Source organism: Paramisgurnus dabryanus, chromosome 1 (genome assembly GCF_030506205.2).
Source record: "Paramisgurnus dabryanus chromosome 1, PD_genome_1.1, whole genome shotgun sequence".
Lineage (NCBI taxonomy): Eukaryota > Metazoa > Chordata > Actinopteri > Cypriniformes > Cobitidae > Paramisgurnus > Paramisgurnus dabryanus.
The window spans coordinates 260550-286135 of NC_133337.1; the positions used below are offsets into that span (position 1 = coordinate 260550).

The window sequence follows — 25586 nt, forward strand, 5'->3', positions numbered from 1 at the left end:
CACACACAATGGTAATAAATATATTTTGAATGCACTGTAAATCACTTTGCATATGTTTTTGCCAAATGCATAATTATAATTAAAGCTTGCTTTTTTATAGTAAAATGAAATAAAAATGGATTGATACATTTATGACATTTCAGTGATGAGGCCATGTCAGATACACTGAGCCAGAAAACTGACAGTGAGACCAGCACCACACCTTCAGATGAAGTGAGCTCCAGGCGATCTCTGACGTCCCCAACTGAACCAAGAATACCAGAGACCTTCATCAGCCGGTGAGCTCTGTCACACACATACATTTACATGTTCATCAGCCACCTGGTTGCTTTTGTCCCAGACTTTCAGTTTATTCCTTCTATTCAAAACTTTCAGACACAGGAAGAGGACTGAGGCCCTTCTCCGCCGGGTCCCTGGTCGCCTAAGCGACGGTCACTGCCATGGCAATGGGCTGGAACGTAGCTCGCCACCAGTGACTGTGACCGTAACGGGGCACTTTAGCCCGCGCGAGCTGCTGCGTGGGAACAGCTGTGCCCTGGACAGCCCCGAGCACCACAGGCGCACGGGACACAATGGCACATCCAACGGCACAGTGAATGCCAATATCAGCCGGCACGAATCCCTGCGCAGGGAACGGGAACGAGAGAGTCCTCCAATATGCCAGTCTCCATCCACACTGCATTGTGGGTTACCTGTGCAACGCACACAGACGCTAAATCCTCACACTATGGCCAAGGTTTGTTACATGTTGATGAATTTCATGTTTAGGTCATATAACTTCTTAGTGTTGATTCTTAGTATTATGCTGATGATTTGGATTTTCCATATGTGACCCATTCAGTGAAATGTAACCTTGATATCTTTAATACTGACTGAGTAAGGTCAAGTCAAAGAATGAAATCAATCAAACTTTGATGCTCCTAATCTCATTAATAGATCGAGAGTCACTAATCACATCAAGATTTTAGGGTCACGAAAATGTTAAAATAATGATGTAACAAAATACACATTATTCATTTTTTTAAAGCATACTATTTATTTTGGTGATGCAATTTCTATGAGATGTTCTAGTGAGATTCACAAACTCTCTTTCTCTTCTACAGGACCTAGAGGAAACCATGAATCTAGCCTTAAATGAGTTGCGTGAGATGGAAAGGCAGAATGGAAAGACCGCAGCTCCTGACCTGGTGCTGGATACGCTCGAGCAGATGAAGACCAGCCCGTCATGCCCTTCCGGCTCCACCCCCTCCAGTTTATCCAGCCCCTCTGATTCCCAGAGTCCTCTCAGTCCCATAAGCCCCCAGCCGTCTCTCCCCCCGCTGCCTGGTCCTTCATCCCGACGCTCCAATGACCCGGTGGCCACCTTCAAGCCGATCGCCTCGGCCCGTATGGGAGTGACGCTCCGCCCACCCGCCCTACGCCCCAAACCGCCTGTTTTGCCAAAAGTAAATCCACCTCCTTCCCAGCAGCCCCCAAATGCCCCTTCGAGCTTCGGCAGTGACAAATCTGGCACTATGTGAGCCAAGATCCAAAGGGTCCAACTGAAGCAAACAGGGTTGTAAGACTGACCTTGACTATGGGTCAAGACTGTAGAAAGCAAACAGGGTTAATCTCTTAATAATGACATGATTGTATGGCCGATAGCTAGTTTACATGCATAACGGTCAGTTAGAGTTAGTCAATGATATTATATCCATTAACGTGTTGTCAGGGTGGTTTGTGTGTGTATTCTCTAAGTGAATAGGACTTTACTGTGTCTGTGTGTAGATACATTTACGAGGAACACATTCAGAGACAGTGGAGAGACAATGTTTGGGATTGTCTGTACAGGAAGTACAGGGTTTTTTTTGCGGAGCTGTAGATCAGAAAATGACTTTCCATTGAGTGCAATGTATTTCGAGTGCTTTGATTTCTTAGGCCTTACTACCACAGAGGATTGTGCGTGGAGTCGTTCTTATAAGTTGCTGCTGCTTTCTTTAATAATTTACAGGGATACCTGTGCCTATTGGGAAAATGGTTATTCACTTAATGGGATTTGATAAGGAATGTAATTTTTTTCAAGACACCCACCCAGCTAGCCTTCCGACCGGAAACAAGGTGACAGAGGAACACAGAATGTATTTAATGAATGTTCCACGTTTTTTTTTTCACTCTATACCACAGCAAGCCTTGATCACCGGATTATCCTCCCTCTTTACCGTGGAAACGCAAACACTGAAGCCTGATTGAACGACGTGGGAGGGAATTTTTAACATCCCGAGAACAAACGTGAACCAAGCAAAATATTACAGAGTAGAACGTATCCATTTGACGATAAGAAATGGTGAGGATCGCAAAGAAATTGACGACATTATGGAGGTTTGCAGGAAGCGTGTAGCATGTATTGACTTCTGCCGCTAGGCCACGCCCTCCCTCAGGTCGTTCATGTACAATTTCTGCTGCTGCTTCAATAATGGACGATAATAATCATTTTCAATCCTTAAATTTTAATGTCCCCTGTGCTTCCTGTGTGTGTGTGTGTGTGTGTGTGTGTGTGTGTGTGTGAGAGAGAGAAATTGATGGCAGACCCTCTTTCCAACACGCAAACCACTCATGTTAAACAGGCTTATGTGTGTGATGTGGTGGAGCTTTGTATGATAGAGGGAAGTTCAAATAGTGCAAGATGGTGGATAATTCATGCTTGCAGTACTGCATATAAGTGTTTATGTGTTTGCGTGTGTAAAACAGGGCGTTTAGTCTTTGTGTAAATATGCATGGAGGAGAAACTTTGGAGGACATTGTTTTATGATGATATAACAATGCTCTGCATCTACCAAACAGCCTTTGTTCACTTTTTTTATACAATAATTTGTTTTTCGCTTTTTCAACTGCTTCTCGGTTACGTTTTCTATGCGTTGCATTTTTTACCAGTTTATCGATTCCTGGTGTATACGTTCAACTTGTAGGCCTACTACTGGCACTCTTTCATGCGACCACATACGTTAGTTTATCAGAAGCCTGTCTCCACCTTTTGTCTGTTTACCAAGCGACCTGCAAGACCCCCACTCCATCCACTAACACACACACACAAACAAACTGTGTTGACATGAAAGTGCCTTTCAGGAAACACGTTGAATGCAGGAGCCTGGTCTGCCAAGGGTGCGTGCTGCTGTCGCTTTCTGAAAAGTCGTTCCACAAGTTAAATAATTAAGCTAGAGCTCTTTCCAAATGTTTAATAATCCGAACGAATAATAAATATGTACATTTAATCCATTGTGATGTCGCACTTTCATGTATAGGACTGTATTGGCATGTAGCATTAAATCATGTTTCAGTGCATTTTAAAACGTGTCGAAACTGAATGTCTTTGAAATAAAGGAAGTTGATATGTCTCAACTGTGTCATGCTTTTCGTAATGCTATAGACCCTTTTACAGCTCACGTGATCAAATAGCCTGCCCGCGCATTTAGGCAACAGAAGTGGTGTTATTCCCCATTGGTTCTAACATGTTAGCAACTCAGAAAGTTTATTAAAACGGTTTCCCAGCATGTCTGGCTGTTGCGTTTGGTTGCACTAATATAATATACTAATATACGTATATATGTATCTGGCAACTTTATTTTTGGCCATCTGCTGACGTCTTCTATCCACTTCACTATAGTACACAGATCTGGTAGCTGTGTTGAAAAAGTTGATAAAGTCAACTTTTAAAAATAACACTCTCTGTCTGTGTTGCTTCACTGCTGATTATTGCCATATTTCCGTTGCCTAAATGCGCGCGCATACGCTGCCACATCATCATTGTTTACAAACAGTAAAAGGGTCTATACAGCACAGTTGTTCTGAAGCGGCACACACACACAAAGTCTAAACACAGTAGTTCATTCTTTAACTGTCGGATGCATCTTAAAATGGATGGATGTACATTTCCCCGTGAAATAATCCATAATTTTACAAAGGCAATGTAATTCTTGTATTAAGACAATGCTAACCTTTTATGGCATAATTGGTTGCTTTAGATCTCAGTCATGTGTATTCCTGTCTGAACAGGCAGTTCATGCTCAAAATAAGGTGCAGTGAGGTCAAGACTTTTTTTGTGAATCAAAAGTTAGTTTGCAGAATTGCACGTTTAGTCAAGCATCTTACACATGAAGAATCTTTAACGAATGGGCATGTGAGTTTACTGCTAGATTTAATGTTAGCAGCCTAGAGACAGTGTTTACTATACTAATAATAACCTTTGGTTATATTCCAGTGTCTTGCTGTTAAAATATTTAAGAAGAGTTAAGAATGGTTTTGCAGATCACACACAAGTTGTTTGCAGCTGGGTGTACAAGGGTGCATGTGAATGCATCTGCTCTGGTACACTATATAGGTACACTATATAGACAAAAGTATTAGAGGTGCCGCCCATTTAAACATGTTTATCTATTCCAGTAATTCCAATCAAAACTCATTTTAATGCTATACATAAGTGGTTAACAAACTGGGGGCCTGCCAGATGGTGCCAGGGAGGCCCCAGTTTTATGACATTTTATAAAATACATTAGTTGTTTATAAATTCTGTGCTACTGTATGAAAACCTCAGAACAATAAAGCTACAAACCAACCGCACCACATTGTATAATTTAATATGTTTTGCTTAATTCAAATTTTAAGTTAAATAATATTTTTAATTGTCAAATGTTCTTTGGGTGGGCCACGAAGGGATGCACCATTGCCATACGTGACCATTTTAAAGAATTTTGTTTCCATCTTTGTTGCAACAATTTTGGAAAATATTTTTTCCTCTAAAATGAAGGACTGTGGTTCTGTGTAAGTCATTTTTGGGTTTGGGTGACTGGCTCTATTTCTTAGAATAGAAAGGGGTCCTGCCCAAATTATATGCTGTAATGACTAAAGTGGTCAAACCTGTTTATTTAAAGGGGGCATCCCAATACTTTTGTCCATCCTGGACAGGGTTTAGATTAATCCAGGACTAGGTCTAAATTATATTAGCCCCTGGGGCCGGTTGCATAAACCTTTAAGACTAGTCTTAAAAGTTAGCCATGAATTTTTTTCTTCAAGACTGATCATAACTGTTTTAAGTATGTTACATAGAAAGGTAGATTGGTCTAATTTAAATCCAAATAATAAGACTGATTAGCCCTAACTAATTGCTAGTTAGTCAGAATTATTCTTAAGACACAGTCTTAAAGTCACGGCTATGTTTATGCAACCGGCCACTGGTTTCATACATGAGGCTTAAGGCTAGTCTTTAGACTAAAACACATGTTTGAGCTGTCTCAGCTAAAAAATAACTGCACTAACAGATCTTAAAATATGCCAGTGCCATTTTTTTTGTCCCAAGATACACACCTTTATTTAAGGCTTGTTTATAGAAAATGCTTAAACATCTTAAACTAAGTCCTAGTTCTGGCCTTTTCTGTGAAACCAGGCCTAGGACATTTAAGAAGTTTTTACAAACCTTACAAAAAACAATGCATCTTGAGACAAAACAATGGTACTGATATATGTTAAGATATGACAGCGCAAAGTGTTTATAAAGTAAGGCAAATAAAATAGGCATTTTAGTCTTAGACTAGGAAAGCCCTGTCTGGGAAGCTGCCATCATTTCCCATCATGTACTTTATGGCTAATATTGTGGAGGTGAAGGTTTCCCTATACAAGTAGTTTTTACATTTATGATTTGTTCATAATTTTCCAGATATTTTTCAATATAGTTTCAGACTTTTAGATTTTGGTTATTATGGATGAATGGATAAGTACACTCTAAAAATGGCTGAGTTATTTTGTTTACCAATATTAGGTACATTTTGGACAGAACACATGCTGGGTTAAAAATGACTCTTGGTTGTTGTTATTTTATAGGTTATAACAACCCAGAAGGTAAATTTTAACCAAGCGGTGTGTTCTGTCCAAAATTTACCCAGAATGGGATAAAAAAGCAGACATTTTAAGAGTGTACTAAATCCCCTCTGGGGAAATTAAGTTAGTTAATTTATGTACTGTATAATCAATGTCTATTTTCAAAAAATATCAACACCCTTGCCCCCACCACTTGCTTGTACAAATAAAGTGTTGTTGTACAAATAATGAGTTCACTATGCTCATAATATTCCAGATCATGTATAAAAATTAAAAACTAATTTAATATACTATATGTTTATGAAATTAAATTAAATGATTATATTAAATTAAAAAAATATATAAATAAAATATATAATGAAAAAACATAAATTATCAGCACCCTTTGTGACATTTTGTATCATGTGGAAAAAGCTATTTTTGTCTATAACAATAATTTCAACACAATGCGTTAATAGTATAATACTTAATTGAAAACTTTATTTCAGCAAGCGATTTATCTTCACAGTGGTTGGAAAAAACTGTCAAATTGATAAAATTTAAGTTATTAAAATATGCTGTACATCAAAATCATATTTCTTGTTAATGGGTCCCTTTCACATTCGGCAAAGCACAACTTACAGAAAGAAAAAAATTATTTAAATGATCAGCATAAAGCAAATTAAAAACAAGGCAAACATTATTGCCTGTTAACAGATATATTGTCTTTGGTCTGAAAATGGTTTGTCTTGTGAAACTTTTGGACCTCTTATATTCACTCTAGGGCAGGGGTGTCAAACTCAATTTTTGGAGGGCTGGTGTCTCTGCAGAGTTTATTTCCAGCCCTAATCAAACACATCTGATGCAGCTAATCAAGGTTTTCAGGATTACTAGGAAGTTCAAGACAGGTGTGTTTGGGCTGGTTGGAGCTAAACTCTGCAGGACACCGGCCCTCCAGGAACTGAGTTTGACACCTCTGCTCTAGGGAGATAAAAAGATAACATGAATCACATGAACAGTTCCAGCAGCACATTGAGTAAAATAGCAACCATAATAAATGCTCAACAACATTTAATGTCCACAAAGAGTGAGGAAATTATATTCAATTAAACAGGTGAGTTTTGTGTTTTAAAACGGTAAGCTGTAGGTACTGTATAAACTTTAGCCTTTGGAGCCTGGTTTAAGTGTAGTAAAGGGTTTGGTGTTCCTTAGTGACCCTGTTAGTTCTTGCAGGAATGCCACAATGTGCGTGTCTCTCTCAGATTTCTTTCCATCAAAGATCACCACTATAGTAAAGTGAGGTTCAGGTCTGGTTAGGAAGTAGGTGCTCTGGACTTTGTCGTCATAGAAGTGCACCACCTTATCCAGAGCGTTGAGATCCGTAGAGCGGTCTGTCATGATCATGATAACGTTAGGCCAGTGCGTGACCGGCCTTTCTCCACCAGGAAGTGACACCACGGCTGGAAACTGATCCACGCCTTTAGGTGCTTCACGATATGAATGTGGATGATGGTAGCCATGTCCCTGAAAGCTCTCTGATCCACGGTTATCAAAGATCAAAGAGACGTTAAAAGCGTCATGTTTGCGGATAAAGGCCGAGATCTTGCCAAAGTGATCGGGGCAGGTGCGTGCTGTCAGGGTTTTTATTTCAGACTGCGACGTCTGCCGGCTCAGCGCCTCGTGGAAGTAGAAGCTGAACTTGGCCAGGAGTGTCGCTTGCAGACGCTGCAGCCAGAAATAGAGATGTGGGGGCTGCACGGCCTTCTGGGATTGCCCTCCAAACAGGTGTTTCCTGGTCTCGCGTTGCCGGTCAAACACCTGACCCCAGGTCTGAAGTTTGGACTGGGCACCGTGTAGGTTCAGCAGGGATGGGAGGAAATGCCACTCTGAGATCTGCGCCTGGCACTGCAACAGCTGTGTCAGAACATTAACTTCCACCTGGAAGCTGCTCTCCAGACGACTCAGGATGGGATGGTGAAACCTGCAGCATTGAATGAAAGACAGAATTGGCTGTCAGGTACCACACATTTACGTTTGTGCATTTCAGAAGCTTTTATCCAAAGCAACTTACACTGCATGCCTGGTATGCATTTTATCAGTATTTGTGCCCCGGAATTGAAACCCATGACCTTAATGCAATGCTTTATCAACATTGATAGATACAGGAACCACCGGTACACACTGAATGATGATATAACAGCTTTATACGCCACCAGAAGATAAAACCAGAACTCTGATATCAATATTAGATGGTGATGGTCGACATCTCTGTAATCCTGCAGTCTGTGCATGCTGTGTTTTGGGAGAAATAGAAGCCACAGCAGCTTGTTTGCTTTGCTCATTAACACTGGAGAAAGTCATGAATAGCGTACTGCAGGGGCGCATGGAGCTCATTACATCTCCAGCATTCAGCAGCAGTGAGGAAAATTCTTCACCCTTGACCGATCATTAATTACATATCTTAGCAGGCAGCCAGACAGAGAAAATGATAAGAGCAATAGAAATGCGACCTGAAATAAATGTTATATCGGCACATAAATCATTTAGCTAGGTTTTCACAGACTGGGTTGCATTTACATGTACCATAGAATCAAATAACATCTGCTGATGGTCCAAGGTCACGCTTTATCTCTAAATCCAGGCATTTGGCATTTACATTTATTCATTTAGCAGACGCTTTTGTCCATATCGACTTACAAATGAGGTAAACAATAGAAGCAGTTATAGCAACACAATACATAAGTGTACTGGAAATAGTCTCATCAAGTCTAAAACAGTATACATAGCCATGGAGTTTTTTGTAAGAATGTATAGATAGAGATCAAGAAAAAAGGAAAAGAGATAGTAAGTCTTACATTAGGAAGTAAGGTAATGGGGGAAGAGATGGGTTTCAGCCGATTCTTAAAGACATCTACAGAGTCAGCAGATCGTGTCGCGACCGGCAGATCATTCTACAGTTGTGGAACAGCTCCAGAGAAGGTACCCGATAACGTTTTTTTCCCTTTTTGAGATGGTACCACAAGACAAGTGCAGGGATCGAGAGAGTACGTAAGGCTGTATAAGCAAGCGAAGGTAAGGGGGTGCTGACCCAGCGGTGGTCTTAAAGGCCAAGAGCAGAGCTTTAAAATTTTATGCGAGCTGCTATAGGGAGCCAGTGTAACTTGACTAAGAGAGGTCAGATTAATTGATTAGATCAGGGGTCCCCAACCTTTTTTTCACCACGGACCGGTTTCAGCTTTAAAAAAATTTCGCGGACCGGGGGGTGAGATTGGGGGGGGGGGGGGTCGCTGAGTTGCTGTTCAAACGTGCTGAAAATCCTCCTTTTCGAAATTTACGTTTTAAACAGAGGTAAAGATAACAACCATGCATTAGGAAAATTAATAATTGCTTTATTTAGGCTATAGTATATTTTCTACAGACGTGTAAAACCATATTTTGGCGGATTGTTTTTTACTTTCATTGTTTTTACTAGTTTGCCTGCCCATTTACTCTTAATAATTAATGGAACCTAAACGAACTGCTGTTCTCGAAGGCAGCTCGAATCTTGGTCGGGCTCGAGACCCAATTCCAAGTAACAGAAGAGAAGAAAAATGCAGTGAAGGAGGAGAGATGCCAAAAGAATTGCGGCTGCATGGGCGCAGAGGCACGGAGACTCACGTTTACCATGATTAATGATGATTGACAAGTTTAGGTTCCTTTCACATTTACGTTAAAAGTGTAGCTGTTAAAATATTATTAGCCTAATAGTTTATTTTGATCATGGTGCTACGATCGATGGATAATTCTGAAGTTGTTTTAAAGAAGAATAAAATAATTACTTTTCAGTCATTTGGGCTGTCACACATTTGAACGTCTACGCATATGTATATCATTGCGACGTACATTTGCAAATGATTCATAAAGTCATACCTCCGCAATTCTTTAATCGATTGTGTTTTAAAAGTACTGTATGCTCAAACTCTAATGACAGCAATGTGATCGCTGATGCGCTGGTAGAGAGAGAGAGGCGGAGAAAAAGAGAGAGAGCGCGGCTCTGTTCAAAAGTGGAAATGATTGATGTTATTTGAAGTCGGCTCTTACAGTACAAAATTATACACATTTTTCCGGGACGTTCTTGCGGGTCGCAAGCGGGTGGCAATTTGTCCACGACCCAGTACTGGGTCGCGACCCGGTGGTTGGGGACCTCTGGATTAGATAACACTTCCCCCCTACTCCAGAAATGACTTGACACTTGGCTTTTTTCTTTCCAACTCTCTTCCTCTTTTAGCAAAGTGCAAAATTTACCTTGAGCATCCAGTTAGAGAGCTCTGAGCTTCAAATGTCATTAGCTTAAATCACAAATTTCTTTTGCTACAGGTCTTCTCCTTGAACCTGAGAGCTTGTGAAATGTTTAGCACAAGTGAGACTGCTCTGTATTTTAGGTCATCGTATACCACCTAAAGAATATACCACATTTGATCATCATGTTTAAAATGACACTCAAATGAGTCTCCAACATGCTCCTATTGTATAATTTAGAAGTAAAGCATTACGTTAGCAGCACAAAATGTCATGGGTTCGAACCCAGTGAACACACATAATGATATAAAATGTGTAACTTGTAATGCACTGTACGTCTCCTTGGATTAAAACATCTGCCAAAATTGTAGGGTAAAGTGACAAAGCAAATAAGGTATTTCTACAATGGCATTGATGGGTGGTTGCAAAATTCCAGGAATTTTCAAGACTTTCCATGGGAATAAACTGGGAATTTATAGGAATTAATGGGAATAAACTGGTAGTTAAAAAAATGTGCAGAGTTGCCAATAACAGAAAACTAAACTGTGGTTAAAAAAAATCTTGCAGCATAATTTCGTTTAAAACAATAACATTTAAAAAAAAAATTCAGTTGAATTTCTACCATTTCTCCCAGTCACATGCACACTGATCGCTAAAGGGCCATTAAAGCCACACCCCCTGCACACAAAATAATGTCAAAATGTCCATCTTTGCATGTATTCCCGTAAATTATATAAATTTGTTTAAACTTCCTTGTGATGTGTGTAAGCTAATATGCAACTACATTTTACCATTGTAAAGACAAATACACTGACTGAAAACATTTAGGTGAAATAATTAAAAAAGTATTCTAAAAATTACCCCCCCACACACACACACACAGGCTGAATCCGAAATCGCATACTTACTGTGTAGGTACTGAATTTCACTGGGTACCTACTTAACGTGCTCTAAGACAGTACGTACGTTCATGTTAAGTATGGACAGCATCCGCCATGTTGATGTTATCATGCGACATATGACGTAGTAGACTTGTTCGAATTCATGCGGAACGACAAGAATCGACAGGAGATTGACATCACAATACCGCGAGAGCAACGCGAAATCAGAGTTCTCCGTGTGATTTTTGTACTTTGATGTCATCCACCTGTTGGTTCTTACAGCGGTGCATAAACTCGAACAAACCTAATAACAGACATGAAAACGTATGCGTCTGTATGAGGGACAGGTGCACTAACATCTGATTGCATCAGTAACCTTACAACTCTACTACGGTCTCTGTCAGTGTTACAGTTATATTACATAATTTTGTAGGGGACAAAAATAAGTAAAACAAGCAAATTGTAATTTAATATCTATTGTCACATGAAGGCTGTGCTTGAATACAAACTAGACATTTTAGTGAAGCAATCTTTTGTATTTACTTAAAACAACAGGAAACATAAATAAAAATGAATGAATAAAACCATCACAATAAATGAAAACGTATTGAAGTTAATTCCATATGAAACAAAACTTTATTCAAATGTATTTTTCTAGCAAACCATCACATATTTACTGTCATCTCAACACAGCTGTGACAATTCTACAGCTTTATTTTGATGAATCAGCTGAGCACTTTGTGGTATATCCTGGGTCTGTCAGGGTGCTGAGGAGTCCTGTGTAATGTATCGAAATCACCCGATTGGCTGGTCTTCGGTCGATTGCTTTGCTTTCCTGTGGCATCATGGGAAACCTGGGATAGAAGTGTCCATCCATGCACGCTTCAGAATCTGGGCAGACTCAGTAGGGCATCCGGGGATTTCTCGCCTACTGATTTTATGGATACTGAGGATTCGGACGTACTACTCTGTTCACGTGCTGTTTCCCCTGCTACATTTTCAGTAAGTAGGCAGTTTCGGACGATACTTAAGTACACGTGCATCTGAATCTCGCGAGAAATAGTCCAAAATCCCGCTAATTCTCGCCTACCCTTTTACGTATACTGAGGTTTCGGACATACTATTCGTTCGCCTACTGCTTTTTGCTTACTATATAGTACGCCAGTATGCGGTTTCGGATTCAGCCAAGGTCCCCCCTGAAATAAAAAATCCTCCATATATAACTGAAGGGGGACCCTGCATTTTCCAGACCTTGAATACCACAGAAGCCACACTTGCATTTGAGCACAAGGACTTCATCAAGTCAAGTAAGTTTAGATGATAAATATACTGAATAAATATATTTGATCTATGTTATTATAGTTTAACTAGCAAATACCAAAATGTGTTTATATAGTAGCTAACTAGCTAGCTAGCCAGTTAGGGCCCACTCACACTATCCAAACCAAACCGTGCTCGGGCGCGTTTGACCCCCAAAGCCTGGTTTGTTTGACTAGTGTGATCGCTCTGTTCCGCGCATGAGCGCGGATTGGTTATTCGCGCCGCGGCCAGGTTGCAGAGGTGGGCCGGAGCGCGGTTCACTTGGGCTCAGGCGCGAAAGGCTGTGGTGTGAGCGCATTCGCGCCTGAGCGCGATTCAAAAGGTGAAGACGTCAGTTGCGCGACCACTCACCTTCATCTGCCTCCGTTAAAACCTTTTGATGCACACCGCGGGGTTACGTGGATGTCCGAGCTGCGCACGTGACAGATGAACTAAGCAATATGATGACATGTGAGAGGGCTGTCTGTAATCGCGCACCAAATGACTCCGAATAAAAAACACAGACTTATCATTACGGTGGGTTCCAGTGTTAAGAGAGAGCTTTACTTCCTGCTTTTTTCAAAACAATCGCATCTTAATGACTGTTAACGTTTATAATATATGTGCCCTCATAGTGTTCATGTCACGTGTATATAACCTGTCTTCCATATAAGGAAATATGCAAATAAATATAGTTCCGGTTCTAGCAGAGAGCAGAGTGGTACATGTGTATTTTTCCTCCGTATTGTTTAATAAATTACCGGTTATCAATTACGCAAAATGGCTGCATCAACAGGTTATGGGCCCAGGAAAGATGCAGGTAACCGATGGAGTAGATTAGTTTTTGATGGAGATGAAAAGAGCTATGAACTTTGGGAGACGAAATTTCTAGGTCATCTGCGTTTGCAAGGCCTAAAGGACACGATTTTATCCGAGCCTCCCGCACGTGGTGATGAAGATGAAGAAGTGATTGAAAAGAACGAGGAAGCATATGCTGAGCTAATTCAGTATCTGGATGATAAAAGTTTGTCTCTTGTAATGAGAGATGCAGCGGACGACGGTAGGAAAGCTCTACAAATTTTGAGAAGTTATTATGCTGGTAAAAGTAAACCACGAATAATCAGCCTGTATACGGAGTTAACGTCGCTGCAGAAAGAGGCAAATGAGAGCGTCACGGATTATATTATACGAGCAGAAAATGCAATCACGGCACTGAGAAATGCCGAAGAGAGTCTCAGTGATGGACTGTTAATTGCGATGGTTTTAAAAGGTTTGCCGGACTCATTTAAACCGTTCGCCGTTCATGTCACACAAAGTGATGAAACCTTGACGTTTTCAGATTTCAAGACTAAGTTGAGAAGTTTTGAAAGCACAGAAAAGTTTCACACCAGCGCGAGTGATGATAACGTGATGAAAGCGAGTACTTCAGCACCGGAATGGAGGGGGAGAGAACAACTCGCAGACTCGGACATTACGTGCTATAACTGCGGACGAAAGGGACATAAGGCTCGTGCTTGCCTGACCCCAAATCGCAAAAGACTCTGGTGTAGTTATTGTAAAAGCTCAACGCACAGAGATAAAAATTGCAGACGTAAAAGGGACAATGTAAAACAAGCCATTGATAATGAAGACATCGACGCACACACATTTGTTTTCAAAGCGAGTGAGTGTCATTTCTACAATGTGCAACAGAAAGGACTTATGGTTGACACTGGTGCGACATCGCACATTATTACAGACATCGGGAAATTCAAAAAGTTTGACGACAAATTCCAGCCGGAGAAACACTACATTGAGTTGGCTGACGGGACCAGAGCGAGCGGAGTGGCGTTAAAGAGAGGTGACGCGGAAGTGTGTCTGATCAACAGCGAGGGACGACAGGTGAATGCGACACTGAAAAGCGCGTTGTACATTCCATCGTACCCCCAGGACATCTTTTCTGTTAAAGCAGCAACGACAAACGGAGCTTCGATCAACTTTCAACAAGGACACGACGAACTTATTCACAGCAACGGTACGAAGTTTCACATACAAGAGTACAATAGACTGTACTATTTGAACACTGTTAACACGGACAATGACAGTTGTAACGGTTGTTATGACATTCAAACTTGGCATGAAATCCTTGGACACTGCAACTATGATGATGTCTCTAAATTGCAGGATGTTGTTGAGGGAATGAAAATTAAGGGAAAGATTGATAAATCTAAGCTAAACTGTGAAATCTGCACACAGGGTAAATTTGTACAGTTTAGAAATAGGAAGCCTGATACACGGGCCAAAGCTGCTCTTGAACTCGTGCACACAGATCTTGCTGGTCCTATTGACCCAGAAGCTAAAGATGGTTTCAAATATGCTCTAGCATTTACTGATGATTACTCGGGTGCAGTATTTGTGTATTTTTTAAAGGCTAAGAGTGATACCGTGAAAGCTACTGAGAAGTTCTTAGCCGATGTAGCCCCTTATGGGACTATAAAGTGTGTGAGATCAGATAATGGCACAGAGTTCATGGCAAAAGAGTTTCAGTCACTATTGAGCAAGAACTGCATCCGACATGAGACCTCGGCACCCTATTCACCCCATCAAAATGGGACCGCTGAGAGGAATTGGAGAACGCTGTTTGAGATGGCAAGATGTTTGCTTCTCGAGAGCAAACTACCCAAGATGTTGTGGACCTATGCTGTAATGACTGCTGCAGTAATTCGCAACAGGTGCTATAATGACCGGATACAGCAAACCCCATACCATGCTCTAACGGGACGAAAACCTGATCTTTCGAAAATGAAGGTGTTTGGTTCAGCATGTTATGCGTACAAGCAAGACAAAAAGAAACTGGATGCACGATGTGAAAAAGGAGTCTTTGTAGGGTATGATAAAAACAGCCCTGCATATCTCGTCTTTTATCCAGAAACCGGAAAAGTCCGCAAAGACAGGCTTGTGAAATTTGTGACAAAGAGTATTACTGAACACCAAACGCAAACTGATATCTCCATATCAGATGAGGATTTCCATAGGGAAAGATATGTATCCTCCCAGCCAAAGGAGAAGGTGACTGAGTACACCCCAAAAGAGACTGAACCTCAAGTTGAGACCAAAGATCAGGGTAATGAGACGGAGAGAAGTGAAAACACACGTTACCCTAAGAGAAACAGGAGAGCTCCCCAGTATCTAATGGATTATGTTTCTGATGCTGAATGTGATGATCAGATTCTGACCAATGTTGACTATTGTTACAGAATGTGTGATGTGCCACAAACGTACAAAGAAGCAGTGAGTTCAAGTAAGTCACAAAAGTGGGCTAAGGCCATGAGAGAGGAAATGGACTCCCTTAAAGAAAACGACACATTTACACTTACTCCACTTCCAGAAGGTAAACATGCAGTGGGGGGTAGATGGGTATATTCCATCAAAAGCAATACAGATGAGACTGAGACATACAAAGCCAGATATGTAGCTAAAGGCTACAGTCAAGTGATGGGTGTAGATTACAAGGAGACTTTTTCCCCAACTGCAAATATCACTTCGGTACGAGCATTGATGCAAATGGCAGCGCAATACGATCTAGACCTCCACCAGATGGATGTAAAGACTGCATATTTGCATGCGCCAATTGATTTTGAGATCTATTTGGAACAGCCAGAAGGGTTTGAAATTGAGTCAGACATAGGTGAAAAACTAGTCTGTAAATTGAACAAGTCATTGTATGGTTTAAAACAGTCCGGAAGGAACTGGAACAAAATGCTACATGACTGTCTGATTGAGAATGACTTTGTGCAGAATTCAGCTGATCACTGCGTGTACAGTAAACAAAATGATAAAGAGAGAGTGATTGTAATAATCTGGGTTGATGATCTGATTATTGCTGCAAGTAACAATGATTTACTGAATTGGGTGAAAAAGATGCTGACAGCAAAATTTAAAATGAAAGATCTGGGAAAACTCAAACATTTCCTAGGAATTGATTTTCATCAAAATGAAGGAGTCATAAAAGTGAATCAGAAGAAGTACATTTTAAAGATACTAGAGAGATTCAATATGTCAGATTGCAAACCCAGATTAACACCATGTGAGCAAAAGCTTGACTACAACAATGATGGTGATCCTGTTGATTCAAAAAGGTACCGTGAGGCAGTTGGTAGTTTGATCTATCTAATGACATGTACAAGACCTGATTTAAGCTGGATTGTTAGCAAACTGTCTCAGTATCTCTCTGATCCAAAGGAACAACACTGGTCTTCTGTTAAGCATGTGATGAGGTACTTAAAAAGTACAATTGATCATGAACTATGTTACAGGAAAAGTGAAGAAAAACTTAAACTTGTAGGATATAGTGATGCTGATTGGGCATCAGATCTAAATGACAGGAGGAGTACCACAGGATACTGTTTTAGTCTGACTCCAAATGGTCCTTTGATTTCCTGGAAGTCAAAGAAACAGTCAACAGTCGCTTTATCGACATGTGAAGCAGAGTATATGGCTCTGGCTGCAACCACACAGGAAAGCATGTATCTTGTACAGTTGTTGAATGACTTGGAAAATGACTGTATGTATGAGCCAGTACACATTTTTGAGGATAACCAAGGTGCAATTGCTCTGTCAAAGAACCCTGTATGTCGTCAAAGATGTAAACATGTTGATATAAGATATCATTTCATCCGATCAGCACTCAGTGATGGCAAAGTGACAATTGAGTATTGCCCCACAGGAGAAATGGTGGCTGATGTTCTGACTAAACCAGTGACAAAATTTAAATTAGAAAAGTTCAAGAGTTTCATGTTTGGCATGTAAATGCAATGAAAGAGAAACACAAGATTGTTCATGTGTTACCGGTATATTGTTGTTGTGATATACAATATTGTACATTATGAGAGCAAGTGGGGGTGTTAACGTTTATAATATATGTGCCCTCATAGTGTTCATGTCACGTGTATATAACCTGTCTTCCATATAAGGAAATATGCAAATAAATATAGTTCCGGTTCTAGCAGAGAGCAGAGTGGTACATGTGTATTTTTCCTCCGTATTGTTTAATAAATTACCGGTTATCAATTACGCAAAATGGCTGCATCAACAATGACGAAAGCGCGCCCGGACTCGGATCGATACAAGTACAGTGTGAGTGCGTGCATCTGGGGGAGTAGGGAGGGGTGACAATCGCGCTGGGGCTTGGTTTGGATAATGTGAGTGCGCCCTCACACTATCCAAACCAAACCGCGCTCGGGGGCGTTTGACCCCCAAAGCCTGGTTTGATTGACTAGTGTGATCGCTCTGATCCGTGCCCGGGCGCGGATTGATTAATCGCGCCGCGGCCGGGTTGCAGAGGTGGGCCGGAGCGCGGTTCACTTGGGCTCCGGCGCGGAAGGCTGTGGTGTGAGCGCAATCGCGCCTGAGCGCGATTCAAAAGGTGAAGACGTCAGTTGCGCGACCACTCACCTTCATCTGCCTCCGTAAAAACCTTTTGATGCGCGCAGCAGGGTTACGTGAATGTCCGAGCTGCACACGTGACAGATCAACGAAGCAATATGATGACATGTGAGAGGGCTGTCTGTAATCGCGCACCAAACAACTCCGAATAAAAAACACAGACTTAACAATGGAACCCACCGTAATGATAAGAGAGAGCTTTACTTCCTGCTTTTTCAAAACAATCGCATCTTAATGACGAAAGCGCGCCCGGACTCGTATCGATAAGAATGCTGCGTTCCAGGCAACCTGTAACCCGTAACTCACGACTTCAAAACTACGACTCACGACTCTGAACTGGGAGTACATCGATCTAGTACGAGTTCACGGGTGGGAAGTCACGGGTTTGACTGCCGTTCCAGTGCACTTTCACCGTTAGAAGGTTGTAAAAACACGGGTTACAGGCTGCCTGGAACGCATAGGGTCGTGAGTCGTGGTTTTGAAGTCGTAACTTACGGGTTTAAAAACCTGCCTGGAACGCAGCAGAAGTACAGTGTGAGTGCGTGCACCTGGGGGAGTAGGGAGGGGTGACAATCGCGCTGGGGCATGGTTTGGTTTGGATAATGTGAGTGCGCCCTTAATCAAATATCTTAATGCAAGATAGCACTATTTCATTAAAAAAACTCTAGTTATCATATAGTTTAAGATGTGATGCTCTTCTACATTCTGCTAGACAGTTTTTTTTTGTTATCATACAGAATTACTGTACCCCCCAAAATTTTGGACACATTACTATTTTAATGTTTTAAGAAGTCTCTTATGCTCATCAAGCCTGCATTTATTTGATCAAAAATCCTTCAGAAATCATCAATATTAGAATGATTTCTGAAGGCTTTTTGATCCAATAAATGCAGACTTAATGAGCATAAGTATCACGATTCTTATAAAAGTATATTACATTGCTTCATCTGCTTATGACCAAACAAGATGTTTATTTATGTTGGTATTCACCTTATTTTTCACGACAACAAGGGCGGCGCCATTGCGCTCATTTTGTCAACGTACTTCCGGCCGCATAGATGATGAGCAGCTGAGGCAGTGGCTGAAGGCGACGCGTTAAACTTAAAAAGCTCACTCAAGCGCCTTTATGTTTGTTTCTAACCAATCATAATGGACGGGAAGCCGACCGAGGAACACCCTTATCCCGAGTAATGGTTCGACTACGATGTTCCGGTAACTTTAAACCATGCCGGGTGTTGAAAAGGTGGTCAGTTTCAGGTAAGCTATCTTAATTGTGTGCTCGTTCGCCTAACGTTAAATTTGTGATGTCCGTTGTACGAATAAACTTAAGATCAGTAACGTTGGTTAATAAAATGCAACTATTTTGAATGATTTGAACTATTTGAGTGGCAATCGGGAGAGTCGGGACTTTTCCCGGTGGGCCGGTAGTGTTTTAAGGCCGCGAGGGCCGGTCTGATAATAGCCGTGCTTTCAGTCTTTAGTCGTGCACTCCGGCCACACTAAAAACTATTTATCATATATTTAATATGCTTCAGCGCTCAAAATGTATCTGGCCGCACCGCTCTCTCTATCAAGCCCGTCTCCCCTGGAGTTCTGTCAGTCAATCTTAAAAAAGAAAAGAAAGAGGCTTCACAATAGCCAATCAGAAAATAGCACTGTTGTATCTGGGTAAGATTTAACGCAACAACCAATAAAAAAAGCATAGCCTCGCACATCCATCGAGGAATGGAGCTCCGAGCATCACTTTGAGCAGCACAGAGTAGCCTAAGTCTGATCTCCTGTTTTAATGTTACAACAAATGCACAACTTTGACACAAACAATGACAACTTGACTGCTGTTAGAGAATGTTTCCCAGATAATCAGCATCAGTTTTTCACGAGTGTCTGTAACTTAGCCAACAGTTTACAGCCTGTTAACTGACAACACCTGCTCAGAACACGCAAGTTGCGTTATATTTTCGTTATCACACGATGACTGACATTTTGTCACATAAAACATCTCTCTCCAAACAGGCTTAATAATTTTATAAGCAACTGCTTTGAAACCATATTAAGCTTAATCTTACCTAAAACTAGGGATCTGTTGTTGACTTTAAGATCTTTTAAATAATAGTTATTACACTTGGTATTTCATGTTGTTGTGCAGTCATTTTATTGTAATTTTAGATTTCAGCATTTGCTTATTTTTTTTTTTTTTTGACCATGGAGGGCTGGTGGTCTATGAAATTTCCCGGTAGATTTTTGGGTCCCACTCCGCCCCTGGTCCCATGGGTTACTTGCCGCGGCCGCTTCATATCGTCTAACCACGAGACGATTGACAGGACATTATAAAACTATCCGAGCGTCATATGAAGTTTTAACCGTGCTCCTAATTTAAAACATTTACAGCAGTTGCGATATTTGTCATGTCGCTAAAGTAATAGTGAACTACAAACAATCTTCTAACCACCGAACTAACCACCAAATGCACTGTGCCATGTTAGCAGCGGAAGTCGGTTGACAAAATGCTGAAGAGCGAAGAATTAAAAAGGGGCGTGGCGGAATAAGGTGAATATGATATAGACCAAATACATTGTAACTCTGAACAGTAAATGACAGTCTACCTGGAACTGTACTTCTTCAAAATTGTCTCCAGGGTGCTCACAAGCTCCTCGGAGTTGACCGTCTTCTGGCTGCCCAGCGAATGCAACTTCTCGTAGAAGTCAGCGATTTCCATTCTGGCCTGTGCAAAATGACAGAGCTGCTCAGACAAATGCGAAAGCAGATCCTCCAGGTTAAGAGTGGAGCCCCCGGATGTGTGGCGACCCATGGAGACCACCTTCTTTAGTTCATTGTGTAAAGATGTGTAAATAGATCTGAAGGAATCCTTTCGGCTGAAGAATGACTGGCCACCTGCATGTTGCACCAAAGATGGATAAGCATTAGTAATAGCAAATCAGTTAACCAATACAAAAACCAATACTTACTTTGCAATGGGCCTTTACTACCGTTCAATTCAGCATGTAAGCTAGTAGAATAAACGGACAGAAATGCATTATGTTTTGGCCACGTGGCGCCATCTGCTGTGCAAAATACAACTCTATGCAGCAGCAGCTGAGTTTATGTCTAGTTTGAGACAGTTCAATTCAGTGAATTACTGAAAATGTATAAGTCTATCTGTTCCTAGCTCAATTGGTATTGCGCTAGCAACATAAAGGTCAGGGATTCGATTCCCAGGGAAAACATGTTAAAAACTAAATAGCTTGAATGCACTGTAAGTCACTTTGAATTGGACGGTCTGACTGACAAATGCGTAAAAGTATACACAAGGGAAACCCAATGTCAGGAAAACAATATTTTATGATATCACCATGTTTGGATACATAGGTGTCATTTACACTGGGGACGCTGGGGACATGTCCCCACCACTTTTTTAAATGGCTGATTTTGTCCCCACCACTTTTTGAAAGCATTTGAAATACCTGTGCAACTTACACTGCAAAAATGACTTTCTTACTAAGTACTTTTGTCTTGTTTTCAGTAGAAATATCTAAAAATTCTTAAATCAAGATGCTTTTTCTTGAAGAGCAAAATGACCTAAGAAAATAAGTCTAGTTTTTAGACAAAAAAATATACAATTTAAGTAAATTTTTGATTAAAACAAGCAAAAATATCTACCAATGGGGTAATAAAAAAATAAGATTTCTTTTTTCTTAAATACTTAATTTAAGCAAAAATTTCTCACCCCATTGGCAGAAATTCTTAGTATTTTGTCTTGTTTTCAGTAAAAATATCCTAAAATTCTTAAATTAAGATGATTTTTCTTGATGAGAAAAAATCTAGTTTTTAGACCAAAAATATCAAATTAAAGTGATTTTGTGCATAAAGCAAGCAGAAAAATCTGCATGGGGTAAGCATTTTTTTCATGAAATTTTCTTGAATTTAGTGTTTAAGAAAAATGTTCAAGATTTTTTTGCTCTCACCATTGGCAGATTTTTTTTGCTTGTTTTAGGCACAAAATCACTTAAATTTGTTATTTTTGGTCTAAAAACTAGACTCATTTTCTTAGGTAATTTTGCTCATCAAGAAAAAGCAACTTAATTAAAATTTTTTTTTAGATATTTTTACTGAAAACAAGACAATAAGAACATTTTTCTTGAAAGTTATTTTTTGCAGTGTACGACTGGTTTTGTGGTCCAGGGTCACATATGTTGTGTTGTGTGCTTATATTGTGTTTTCTTTTATGAATTTCATTGTAATCATTGACTTAACGTGTTGCTGTTTTCAACAGTATGGTGCTTTGGCACTGTTCGGTTGAGCTGGTGTTGCAGGGACTGTTACATGTGCAGTCGACATTGTTGAGGGTTTTATGCCGAGTATTTTTGTGTTGTTGACGGCCTACACATATTTGATGCGCCGTTATTCAACATTTTTTAAAACATTCTGCTGTAATGTTTTTTCATCTGATCTTTTGTCCCCACCACTTTTCAACACAAACTGACGCCTCTGTATATGCATGTACCATAGCTACACTTGTGAAGTACCATTATTGTACCGCAACAGTACTTTCTTATATACGTACAACGTTAAAAATGCATCCGTCATACCTAGTTTCTGGCCGAGGAAAGTCATGTTGTGGTAAGCTTTCTCAGCAGCTGCCAGATGGGCGAGAGCAGACAGTAATGACGCCCAGATGGCCCCTGCGCTCTTACTGGCGTCCTTTTCTTTCTCCACATAATCTTTCGCCCTGTCGAACCAGAACGTGCCGAGCTGGGTGAAGAAACTCTCCAGGACGGCTCGTTCTTTCGGAACTGGCCGGAGTTCTTCATCAGACATGATTATAAAAAAAGATCATGGGATCCGTTTCGGACAGACTTGAGATTCGCTGACAGCTGCTGCACATTCATGCGATATCTGTATTTAGTTTACTTTAAATACGGTTTGTGGATGTTCGGGTCGGTTTATAGTCTACTGGACAAAAAAAGGTTAAATAAACAAATTTAAAAGATTCGGAGAGGTAAATGTAAAATGTACATGTTTAGCACACAGTGCGACCATGAATTTAGCTCCATGTAAATACTACGGCAAGTCAAAAGGGACATATTCTGTCTAGTAAAAACGCGAATTCACAAGTATTTCTCTAATACGCATTTATTGTTTTATTTGCATATGCAGTTTTCACATAATGTTTTATTTTGAACCTTAGTAATAAGGAGACATTTTCATATTTCTTTTACTATGGTTGCTCAAACTTGAAATTATAAAATTATAACCAAATTACCCAGTGACACTGATATATAATGACAATAACCCAAAGTGTAAAAATAAAGTTGTAAAAAAAATGTTTTATTTAAAATTATTTCTAATAAAATTTATTTTAAAATTATAAAGGTATATAAAATGCATATACTCCATATTTTAGGGCTATTTTTCTTCTTTATTGAAAAATTGACAGAAATATAAATGTTACAGCAGGGTATCCAAATATAAACTGTCTGAAAAATAAACAAAAATAACACAAAATTAGATCATTTAAAATAAAATAAAGACATTGTTTTTAGGGGGGAAAACAATATTATATCAAAATATGGAAATAATTACATGCCTTTAGAATCTGACAGGCTTTCTGTTTTTTTTTTTTTTAGGGTAATATTAGATCAACATAGTGTATTATTTCTTCTTTAAATACTGTAAAGCATGGTTTTCAGCCAGATAATTTACATTTATGTATATTAAATTTAATATTAATCATGTATGTGTGAATTTGTTTGCCCTTCTGATTTACAAATAGACCTAATAATACATGTTTCCAAAGTAAAAAAAAATTTGTCAATTTTTTTAACAATAAAGGCAAGTATATGGTGCCAAAAAACGGCAACTACATTGCAATACAAAAAAATGAATGGCTGTCTCTTTAGAAGAATTGCAAAGGCTATAATTGGCATCTATATCCCTCTTAAATCTGACAAGAAAACATTTAACAGGGTATATTCTATGAATAAGTTTAAAGGTCATCTCTTTAATCTTGTTTGTGACAAAATTACGATTAGGTAAAAGCCAAACTTTTTTATTTAAAATTTAGTCAGTTAATTTGAAGCTGCCTCCTGATTAGTTTCACCTCTAAAAGCCTTGAATCGTCAGTCTTTGTGTGAAAATGGAAGTTTTATGTGTTCTTATTGTACTTTATTTCTTTTATAACATGTAAACTTTATACTGTAAGCTTCATTCCTTTTATAACAGGTAAGCATCTGCTTTTAAATGATATACTTACTGTAGGGGACTCTGCTTTAACAATGACTTAGGATAATGATTTGTTAAATTGTTAAAAACATATACACTGCAAAAAATGATGTGTTAATTTTTTACACATTGTGTGTGTCATTGCCATTTAAGGCGTTATTTCATGTTAAAATAAATTAAAGGGCCAACACAAGTTGTGTTAAAAACAGTGATGGGAGTAACGCGTTACAAAGTAATTCCGTTACTGTAATTCCACAACTTTTAGCGGTAATGAACATGTAACGAAGAAAATTTTTTAAATCAATTAACGCAGTTACAATTACTGAAATGCATAAAGATATTTTACCCAGTCCGTATGACTGCTTAATATGAGAGACACACATCCTGTTTTTAAAGGTGATGTATACATGTTTTTTTTTTCAATGCTGACATTAAAATAATAATAGTTATTTACTGTTTATACATTTTGGAGATGTGTGTTCTTGTGGCACATTTACTTGTAATAGCAAAATTACTTATTATTATTTTTGTATATCTGTTGTAGGTGGATTGTTAGCGAAGCTCTAAAAAGTTGGATCGGCCACTGGCTTGTTAAAGGGACACAAGGCAGCATTTTTATGTTAATAAATCATCTTCGTAAGTCGGTATATGGTTAAATGACTCATTACATGACGAATGAAGACTCTCTCGCCCGCCACTACCGTCTGTAGGAAGAATACCCCACTTGCAAGTTCGCTGTATCCGACCCGGTGTCCTTTAGTCTCGTATAGTCTTAGATATAGAACGCATTTACTCCCAGACACTAGGGGGAGCTAGTAGAGAAATAATACTCAGACTTGCCTTGTGTGCCTTTAACCATAGACATCATATAGGTAGACGCCCTATCGACCGCTACTGCCTACTGGCGCGGTGAGATATGGGGCCGCCATCTTAGATCGGTCACCCGCTCCACTCAGTGTAATCTGTATGACTGGATTGAGCTATCAGCGCATTTAATTAATCATATCTCAGTGAATACCGAACAGATTTTCACGCGGGTTTTTTTGCTGCAAAGGTCATTCATGGAGCTATGATATAGGACACATGGTTCGGCGTATTTTAACCCCTTATGTGCCGCAAATCCCGTTTGAGTGGGGGTGACAATGTGATGTACATCTTTAAATTAATTTTTCTCTGGGATTCTTTGGGCTAGAAACCTAATCTTGGTCTTGTTTTAAAGAAGACAATTTAGGGTTTTTCACAAATGAGAACGTAAAAATATTAAATATAAATATTTTTATAGCCGTTTACCTTTATTTTAATATATCAAATTATGCAGTAACATATAATTTATAAATAAAATTGCATAAAAGTTAATGTTTCACACAATAAATAATGTTAACATGAAGCAATATGTCTCAAGTAGTTGTGATCCAAATCACAAAAAAATTATGTTTGGGTCACAATTTTAATGGTTTTACCAACAACTGCCACTAGATTTTGCCACATACTCTTGTACTCTTGTATACTCACAAACTAATAAATTACTGTCACCGCAATATTATTCATGCAAAAAGATTTTGAAATATTAAAACTACATTCTGAGAGCTTTCCGGTTATATATAGCTTGCCATGATTTTTTAGGTTTAGAGTAGGGTTTTAGTGTTATATGCAAAAAAA

The 25586-nt window shown here is 39.6% G+C and overlaps 2 protein-coding genes across 4 annotated transcripts in view; one reads left to right on the top strand and one right to left on the bottom strand.

Moving 5' to 3' along the window:
- srgap1b (SLIT-ROBO Rho GTPase activating protein 1b) overlaps positions 1-3371 on the top strand; it is a 97929-nt gene extending 94558 nt beyond the window's left edge. For all 3 annotated transcript variants that reach the window (XM_065265777.2, XM_073814914.1, XM_065265779.2), the window contains 3 exons: positions 144-278; positions 376-736; positions 1104-3371. In XM_065265777.2, coding sequence (XP_065121849.1) covers positions 144-278; positions 376-736; positions 1104-1520 — 913 coding nt within the window. In that variant the 3' untranslated portion in view covers positions 1521-3371. The remainder of the gene's footprint in view (positions 1-143; positions 279-375; positions 737-1103) is intronic.
- A 2966-nt stretch (positions 3372-6337) lies between these two features.
- On the bottom strand, positions 6338-22989 carry kics2 (KICSTOR subunit 2). The gene is made up of 3 exons (XM_065265616.2): positions 22295-22989; positions 20312-20600; positions 6338-7807 (listed from the first exon to the last, which is right to left on the bottom strand). The coding sequence occupies exons 1-3, from the start codon at positions 22521-22523 to the stop codon at positions 6988-6990; spliced, it is 1338 nt and encodes a 445-aa protein (XP_065121688.1). The 5' UTR covers positions 22524-22989; the 3' UTR covers positions 6338-6987.
- Between the last annotated feature and the right edge of the window lie 2597 nt (positions 22990-25586).